A 9,821-nucleotide genomic window follows, 5' to 3' on the forward strand; every position below is an offset into this window, starting at 1 on the left:
ACACACACACACACACACACACACACCAACGGCGATTGGCTGCCATGCAAGGCACCAACCAGCTCGTCAGGAGCATTTAGGGGGTTAGGTGTCTTGCACAAGGACACTTCCACACATCCGGGGCGGGAACTGAACCCGCAACCCTCCGACTGCCAGACGACTGCTCTTACCGCCCTTATTGCCTGAGCCGATGTCAGATCCAGGCTATTCAGGAGACCCCAGAGTGGAGTTCAGATCCAGGCTATTCAAGGGACCCCAGAATGAGTCCAGTCTCCTGCAGCCTGAGGCCCAGTACCCCAGAACTCCCATCGGACAGACAGGAACCCCCGCGTCGCCCCGGAAACACACATTTCCTGCCTCTATGCGCATCTCTCACTGTACTGTACTATACTGTACTATACTGTACTGTACTGTACGCGCTGCGATCGTCAGTCCCCCGAGTCGATAAACGCCTGACACCATCCGATAACTCAGCGCCGTCCTCCGGAGCGTAAATATATCAGTGTGCCTACACAGTCAACGGGTTAGCGACTCGTTCTCCGGGTCTCCGGGTCTTTTCACCCTGACCCATCCCTGGGGCTGCACACGGCTCTGCTGCGGAAGTGTTCTGGCCCATTAGACCCGAGTGGGAGCGGTGGAGGAGCGGGTTAGCGACCCGTTCTCCGGGTCTCCGGGTCTCTTCACCCTGACCAGCAGCAGAACTGGTGTTTGACCTGAGTGGGCGGGTGGAGGAGGCTGGCTGACCTCGGCCACTGTAAGGCTGGTGGGATGTGTGCTGCAGGCTCTTAATCTGCTAACAGGGTGTCCCCCCCCCCCCCCCCCTGCTCCCCTGCACTTTTCCTCCCACAGGAGAGAGAGTGACAATATTACATCCTTTCATCTGTACCGTGATGAGCCAGGCTGGAAAGAGAACAGCTTGCACACACACACACACACACACACACGCATAAACCGACATACCCACATACATATACAAACACACAAGCACACATATACAAACCTACATACAGATATACACACACAAAGATATACAAACCTTCATACACACACATAGACACTCATACAGACCTACATACACACACAAACCTACATAGACACACACACACACACAAACACACATATGCAAACCTACATACACACAAACATACACACACAAGCACACACATACGCACACATACACACACACACACACACTGGACTGATTGTGATTGATTGTTTTTGTTCGTACTCGCACAATCACCCACACAGCGAGTGCCGTTCGCGGGGACAGCGAGCGGATGAAAGCGAGCCACGTTCGCGGTCTGAAGAAACCCGCGGTGCGGAACGTCATCCAACGGCACGTTCCCGCTGCGCGGACGCCGGAGCGACACGATTGGCTGCGGCAGGAGCGGCTCGTTAGCGAAGCAGAGGGAGCCGCCGGAGCGGAGAACACTCGAAATGCTCCTGGGGTCCGGCCCGAGACGCGCTTTTCCTGGCTTTGATGTGCCTCTTCCACTCCTCCCGATCCCTGCATTTTTAATACCCAGCTTAGCACGCCGCTCCCCTGATCGATGTGCTGTACTTAATCAACGCTGAAGGCCCTTTGGATAACCTCGTCCTGCAGATGGGCGCGGGCCCGGATCAGAACCTCCAAGCGCGTGTAAACATCCCGCTGCTCCGAGCAGAGAAAATACAAGGGACCAGGGAACCAACCAGCACTGGAAACTTTTACAAAATCACAGCGAGTGAAAAGTTCAGGACTTGTACTGAATGAAGAAGAGGCATCAGACAGTCTGTCTCCTCGCGCCCGGATGGAGACTGAACGTCCCACCCGGAAGAATCGCGGCTTGAAAGCCCAATCAGAGATACGTGAAGGCTTTGAATAATGCCTATTTGGGCCGAATGCTATGATGCAACGGAAACATTAAATTGACTGGGGAACAGACAGCCCCAGGTCCTCTGCACAGTAAATCTAACTGTAATGATAGGTGGCACAAAATGAAAAATGAACAGGGCGTTATGATCCTGGATTCTGTCTGTTAGCTTATTCTGTGTTTTTGTAAATGTATTATTTTTCATATTCATGTCTGGTTTTTCTGTTTACAATACATTAGTCATTGCGCTCATCTTCCCCTGTGATATCTGTGTCTTTATGTAGTTCTGAGCCCGTCTGCGTGATTCACTATTCAGGTGTTTTCTGAATTTTCCGGTTTCCCACGATTCCTTCTCGGTCTCGCTTTTCTTACTTCCTGCTTTCTCTCCATTCATGTTTGTAGATAACACTAATCTACTAATACCAACTAACATAGATTTTGTACAGTACTAATTATATTAACACACTAATTTGACTGTCTAACTGACTAACAGTCACTAGCTTTAAGGTAATTATAGTTTGATCACATATACTAACAGATTAACTTTATCTCTTTTTCTACACTTCTCTGTAACTCCGCCTCCCTGTTCTATCTCTAAATTGCCTGCCTTAATTCAGCCAAGTGTTCGCACCTGCTCTCCACTATCGCTACGTTCCTTAACTCTGTGCATTTGTCTACTCCCTAATCCGGGGCCGTTTGTATAACATGTGTGTCTATGAGAATCCAGTTCCGCATCTTCGTGCCTCCCTTGTTATCGTATGATTGCCCTTTCATGTGTCTCACCTGATGTGTATTTGTTAGGCCGCCCTCACTCCCATGCCCCGCCTAGGTTGTCTCATTTCCCTGTGTATTTATACCTGTCCTTTTCAGTTTCTTTTTGCTAGTTTGTCTCTCTCTGTTCCCGAGTTCTGCCCTTGTGTTCCCTACCCCAGTTTTAGCCTCCTCTTCCCCGTGCTGTCAGCCCTGGATTCTGTTCTGTTCTGTTACGCTCTGTTTTGTATTTCTGGATTTCTGACTCCTGCCTGGCTCTTTGGACTCTGCTTTCTGGATCACGTTTCTGTACCTCTGCCCCGTTTTTGAACTTTGCACGATCATTGGATGATGCTCTGTCTGCCCCATCTGCCTACTTCATTAAACCTGCCAGATTTTCTGCACCCGGTTCCTCTCTCCCCCAAACCTGACACAGGGGTTGCCCAGGTCACTCACTGTATTGGGCTGAGAAAGAGCTTCTGATTGGTTAAATAATCGTCCATGACGGACATCTTGTTGTGGGTTTCACGTGTTTAGGGTTTCTTCCATCTCTCATTTGTCATATGTACAGCTGAACATGTACAGTACAGAATAGAGTACTGTACTGACATAGACCCAGAAGTGAAAGCGCTGGTTGAAACTAGATATTATTTTTTAATAACTAATAATAAAGAATAACAAATAATCCATTCTAGCGGTATTCACAATTTTTTTAAAAATTTATACAAAGAATTTCTTATAGACTGTTTCAATTTCATAGATCGGCTAAAAATAACCATACCTATTACAATTCTCTTTCCGTATATAATCTAACATTCAGATCACTGTTATTATTTTATCTATTTGGGACTTTATCTTATCGTATCTTATTCAGAGTAAGTAAGAGCCGGCGAGTCCTGTTAGCGTTGATCTTTAGCCTACATGTTGTTAACGTACTCCTTTCTTGTTTGCAATAACTGCTGCCAGCCAAAATTAGATTTCTGCTGAGTAAACTAATGAAAACTATCGAGCGATGAACGACAAACCACATGGACTCAATCGATAATTTACTATCCTGTGGGCATGGCTAAAACTACCGCATCTTCGACCGTGACGTCTCCCCCCCCCCCCCCCCCCTCCTTAACGGAAGAAAAACAGCGATCAGGTCGGAACCCGAGTCGCCCTCGCGCGCGTGATTGTGCCGCTCTATAAAAGGCAGACGCGCTCTGCGAACCGCTCACAACATTACGGAACAGCTCCGCGGTGCTGAAGTCGCACCGCGAACATCGCTCTGTTAAGCTACTACACGGCACTAAAACAACTTGGCCACCCTTCAAAAAAAAAAAAAAAAATGCACACCACCATGAAGGGAATATCGTCGAAACTTTTCCTGCTCTCGTTCCTGTTTTTTAACGGGACGACCCAGGACGTGGAGAAGACGCAGTTCATCTGCACCTCCGTGCCGAAGGATGTGGACTTGTGCTCGGCCGTTGTGCAGAACAGCGGCGGTGTGGAAGATTTGAAGACAACCGTTATGCAGTTAAGAGAGACCGTGCTGCAGCAGAAGGAAACCATTATGAACCAAAAAGACACAATCAGGGAGCTGACCTCTAAATTAGGTCGCTGCGAGAGCCAGAGTCAGCCCGAGCCCGGAGACGGCAGGGCCGGGGGCAGGAGGAAAGAACCGGGGTCCAAAAACACGATGGGGGACGTGTCCAGGGGTCCACCCAACACCCTGGCACAGCTGGAGCAGACGTTACAATCACTGAGACAGCGGCTGGAGAATCTTGAGGTATGTGTTAATGGTGATCTGTTGATGGAGCAACAATGGATGTAAACAAACCAATACGTTTCACTCAAACGCACAAATATGTACGAGAACTTTCCAGGAATATGATTTATCTATGATTATCTAGCATTGTCTGTATGATGGAAAAAAAATATTGCCTTTTACGACAAATTAAGAAAACGCATTCATACACATCATTTTTAATATCATACGGCAGTAATATCTAATACCTGGCGTGTTTGTAGCTACAGTGTGCCGGGTAAATGTTTAAACGTTTGGCTGGCTCAAACACCCTTTGAAAACAGGGAGCGCTGACTTCTTTTTCACTTTTATTTATATCACTTATATAGCAATTCAGCCGGAACAATAATTCAGCGCAAGCGAACAGCCTGAAGGACCTGCTTCAGAAGAAAATCGACGACCTGGAGAAGCAGGTCCTGTCCCGTGTGAACAGTTTGGAGGAGAGTGACGCTGGTCTGAGGAACGAGACCGAGCAGCGCGGTAAAGTGGAAACTACGCTCACCTCCCTACACCAGCGGATCACCGACCTGGAAAAAGGTGACTTATGCGAGCCGAGAAAACCAAGAAAGTATAGCGCGCAAGAACGCAAACATGATTCCTGCACGTATTCCGCACTATTTACCCGTTTAAAAAACGACGTACGGGGGAGATTGAGTCACTGCCCGGAGCGAGGAATATTATTTATAGCCTTACGGATAATCTTCCATTTACAAATGAACGCACGTGATTTTAGTAATCCGTATATTACGGCTTGTAATAATATTGTCACAGCGACATGGTGCGTCGGGAGCCGGGGATGAGATCCGCATTGCTTTGCATATCCCATTCCACATTAATGCCATAACGGCATCTTCACTTGGATGCCTGCCTCAGTGATTTCGCTTTGGTCGCCCGTTTACAAACCCCCAGCACTCCGCGAGGAATAGTCAACCTGTCGCCTGTGATATTTGGTGTACCTATTATCACTGTTCCCCTGGCGAGCGTTGAGTCGCTAAACTTCATTCGGGACGCCTAACGACGCTCACTGATGTTCCCCACGCCTTGGCACGTATTATCTGGGGTATTGATCACGGTTGGCAGCCGCATCGCTTCGCAGACGGCATTGGACCGTGTGCTACGGTAATCTGGGCGAGAATTGTGGGCGGAGGGAGAGAGAGAGCGCGAGAGAGAGAGAGAGAGAGAGAGAGAGAGAGAGAGAGAGAGAGATAGAGGGGAAGGGAGGGGGAGAGCAAGAGAAAAAGGAGTACTATTCCCTGCGCTCCCGCTCACGTGACCGCTATCATACCGCAGAAACTGGATTAGTTGTGTAACCATCAGCAGTCAGGACGGGTGATCTGCGCCGCAGTGTCGGATGAAGACGTTTTTTTTTTTTTTAAGTGTCAGACGAAAAGAAGAGAAGCCCCAAAACAAGGCGCATTCGAAAACAACAGGCCCATCTGGTATACGTTACCTGCCGCGCGCAGGGCGTAAATAACGCATTACTTGTCTTGAAAATATTTAATTGCGCGTTTAACGTTTTCATTGTAGGTCAGAAAGACAACAGGCCACTCGATAAATTCCAGCTGACCTTCCCAATGCGAACCAACTACATGTACGCCAAAGTGAAGAAGAGCATTCCGGAGATGTACGCGTTCACCGTGGCGATGTGGATCAAGTCTAACGCCTCTCCGGGAGTGGGAACGACGTTCTCCTACGCTGTTCCGGGACAGGCCAACGAGCTGGTGCTCATCGAGTGGGGGAACAACCCCATGGAGATTCTCATAAACGACAAGGTGGATACACACACACTCACACACACACCCACAGTGTACACACACACACACTCACACACACACCCACAGTGTACACACACACACACTCACAGACACAGTCCTGAATACACTCATACATTTACACACGCACACCCACAGTCCTGAATACACTCACACCTTTACACACGCACAGACACACACACATATGCACACACAGGCATACACACACAGAGGTACAAACATGCACACATTTATACATGCACACTCAGACACATACAGACACACACACACACACACACACAGACACACAAAATACATAAACGCAGCCAAATGCAGGTACACTGAGCCCTTTATTAGGTCGACCTGTACACCAGCTTGTAAAAGCAAATATTTAATGCCAATTATGTGGCAGCAACTAAATGCATAAAAGAATGGAGACAGTCAAGAGGTTCAGCGGTTTTTCAGACTAAATGTCAGAATGGAGAAGAAATGTGATCAAAGTGACTTTGACCATGGAATGATTGTTGGTGTCAGACAGGGCGGTTTGAATATCTCAGAAACGGCTGATCTCTAGTTTGCAGAGGAGGAGAATGGCCAGATTGGTCAAAGCTCATGGCTGTTACTCCAGTTGATTTAGTGTACACTGTGTACATGTCCACACAGACATACAGAGTGTACACAAAATCAACTGGAATAACAGCCAGCAAGTAAACATCCAAAGCCTTGCAGAATTTTTGCAAAACGCTTTGAAAGTATTGAGAAACACAGACACATTGCTCAAAGTTGAAAGATAAAAGCCACTTCAGCTGGATCTCATCAAATCGGTTAACTGCTCATTTCTTATTTAAAAGTACAAATATCACTTTCAATTTTACTTCAATAAATGTTCACTGCACAGTGATCTAGATGAAGGAAATCAAGTTGAACACTTGCCAAATTGTGCTGAATATTATTACAGTGATATAATGCTGTCTGCAGGCAGTGCTGTTATAATGCTACAGGTGTAACAGGGGTGACTGATTTCTGTACTACAGGTGTAACAGGGGTGACTGATTTCTGTGCTACAGGTGTAACAGGGGTGACTGATTTCTGTGCTACAGGTGTAACAGGGGTGACTGATTTCTGTGCTACAGGTGTAACAGGGGTGACTGATTTCTGTGCTACAGGTGTAACAGGGGTGACTGATTTATGTACTACAGGTGTAACAGGGGGTGACTTTCCTGTGCTACAGGTGCAACAGGGGTGACTGATTTATGTACTACATGTGTAACAGGGGTGACTGATTTATGTACTACAGGTGTAACGGGTGACTTTCCTGTACTACAGGTGTAACAGGGGTGACTGATTTCTGTGCTACAGGTGTAACAGGGGTGACTGATTTCTGTGCTACAGGTGTAACAGGGGTGACTGATTTCTGTGCTACAGGTGTAACAGGGGTGACTGATTTCTGTGCTACAGGTGTAACAGGGGTGACTGATTTCTGTGCTACAGGTGTAACAGGGTGACTTATTTATGTACTACATGTATAACAGGGGTGACGTTCCTGTGCTACAGGTGTAACAGGGGTGACTGATTTCTGTGCTACAGGTGTAACAGAGGTGACTGATTTCTGTGCTACAGGTGTAACAGGGGTGACTGATTTCTGTGCTACAGGTGTAACAGGGGTGACTGATTTCTGTGCTACAGGTGTAACGGGTAACTGGTTTCTGTGCTACAGGTGAAACAGGGGTGACTGATTTCTGTGCTACAGGTGTAACAGGGGTGACTGTTTCCTGTGCTACAGGTATAACAGGGGTGACTGATTTCTGTGCTACAGGTGGCGAAGCTGCCCTTCCTCATTAATGACGGGAAGTGGCACCACATCTGCGTGACGTGGACGACGCGGGACGGCGTGTGGGAGGCCTTCCAGGACGGCGTCCAGAGGGGCAACGGTGAAAACCTGGCTCCCTACCACCCAATCAAACCACAGGGGGTGCTCGTGCTGGGACAGGAACAGGTACAACCCCCCCCCCACCCTGTAGGGCTGCATCGTGAGCGGGGCCAAAACAAATTTGACTCAGTGAGCACTTTATTAGGTAGATCTGTACACCAGCGTGTTAATGCAAATATTTAATTAGCCAATCACGTAGCAGCAACCAAATGCATAAAAGCATGCAGACGTGGTCAAGAGGTTCAGCAATTGTTCAGACCAAATGTCAGAACAGGGAAGAAATTTGATCTAAGTGACTTTGACTGTGGAATGATTGTTGGTGCCAGACAGAATGGTTTGAGTATCTCAGAAACTGCTGATCTTCTGTGATTCTCACACCAAAGAGTCTTTAGAGTTTGCAGAATGGTGCGAAAAACAAAAAACATCCAAAAACACGCTGTTAATGAAAGAGCTCTGAGAAGAATGGCAAGACTGGTCGAAGCTTACAGGAAGGTGACAGTTACCACACATTACAACAGTGGTGTGCAGAAGAGCATCTCTGAAAACACAATGCGTCAAACATCTAAGTGGATAGGAGCAGAACACTAATACGTCTAGTCTAGTCGCTCAACAAATTAGGTCTAACATCAATTAGACCTGTAATGTGTTTTAAATGCCGGTTCTGATGATCACATTGCATCATGGGACTGTGTACATTTGTCAACTGGAAATGGAGAGGGGTTTATGAGGGTCCGCACATAAGAAACACGGACATGACCTTCAAAAGGTCACTCAGCCAATTTGCCCAGAAGCTTAGTCTAATCAACTGTAAGTCGCTGTGGATAAAAAGCGTCGGCCAAATGACACGCAATGTAACCGTGACCTTTGGAGTTCCACTAACATCTGCATGAATGTTTAATTAACGTGTTTTTTTCACAGGACACCCTAGGAGGTGGTTTTGATGCCACACAGGCCTTTGTTGGCGAGATGGCGAATTTCAACATCTGGGACAAGAAGCTTTCTGCCGGAGAGGTGTACAGCCTGGCCACATGCAGCAACAAAGCGCAGACCGGCAACGTCTTCTCCTGGGCGGAGACCGGCATCGACATCTACGGCGGGGCGTCCAAGTGGACCTTCGAGCCCTGCCTTCAACTCAACTGAAGGGTTTTTCGCGAGGGAAAAGCGTACGGAAATGCGCCGTCCCCGAACTCTGCGTGTCAAAGGACGTAGGAAAATATGGACACGTTCGTGTGAAGAAAGGGACTACTTCATTTTAGCTAGATATGGGGGAAAAAAGAAGAAAATAAGAGATTTTTGTGGATTTCTTGGAATGTAGCAAGACGGTATTATCCTTTTTGAAGAGTAGGTTTTTTTTTTTTGGAATGTTTTTTGCAACATTCTAAGTCGGTGTTCTAGAACTCGGCTGCTTTCAATCACCAGGAGTGATTGTTATACTGGTCAGAATAAGAATGTTCAGTTAAGAACGTTCTAGCTGACATATTTTTGATCTTTCACCTTAAAGCGGGGTGGGGGGTGGGGGGTGGGGGTGGGGGTGGGGGGGGTCAAACTCCTGGAGTCCTGGAGGGCCGCAGTGTCTGCAGGTGTTTTGCTGTTTCCTTTCAATAAGCAGCCACTTGAGGCCTTGGGAACAAGAGGCCTCTAGCCAATCAATGACGTAAAATAATCAGTCATGCTGAAACAACGGAAGCCAGCCGACACTGCAGCCCTCCAGGATTTGAGGGTTAGGAGCCAGGCGGGTCTTAAACGAG

General features: G+C 47.6%; 1 protein-coding gene across 1 annotated transcript; it reads left to right on the plus strand.

Annotated features, from left to right (window-relative positions):
* Positions 1–3,839: 3,839 nt before the first annotated feature.
* Positions 3,840–9,561, plus strand: LOC133115095 (neuronal pentraxin-1-like). The gene is made up of 5 exons (XM_061224826.1): positions 3,840–4,374; positions 4,722–4,929; positions 5,920–6,164; positions 7,960–8,139; positions 8,992–9,561. Exons 1-5 carry the CDS (start codon positions 3,934–3,936, stop codon positions 9,211–9,213), a joined length of 1,296 nt encoding a protein of 431 aa, XP_061080810.1. The 5' UTR covers positions 3,840–3,933; the 3' UTR covers positions 9,214–9,561.
* The last annotated feature ends 260 nt before the right edge of the window (positions 9,562–9,821 follow it).

Source organism: Conger conger, chromosome 16 (genome assembly GCF_963514075.1).
Source record: "Conger conger chromosome 16, fConCon1.1, whole genome shotgun sequence".
NCBI lineage: Eukaryota > Metazoa > Chordata > Actinopteri > Anguilliformes > Congridae > Conger > Conger conger.

Excerpts from the sequence above, each read along its gene's own strand:
- LOC133115095 (XM_061224826.1), top strand. The coding sequence starts at position 3,934 with ATGCACACCACCATGAAGGGAATATCGTCGAAACTTTTCCTGCTCTCG. Across the intron at positions 4,930-5,919 it reads GATCACCGACCTGGAAAAAG|GTCAGAAAGACAACAGGCCA; the intron begins GTGACTTATGCG and ends TTTTCATTGTAG. Across the intron at positions 8,140-8,991 it reads TCGTGCTGGGACAGGAACAG|GACACCCTAGGAGGTGGTTT; the intron begins GTACAACCCCCC and ends TTTTTTTCACAG.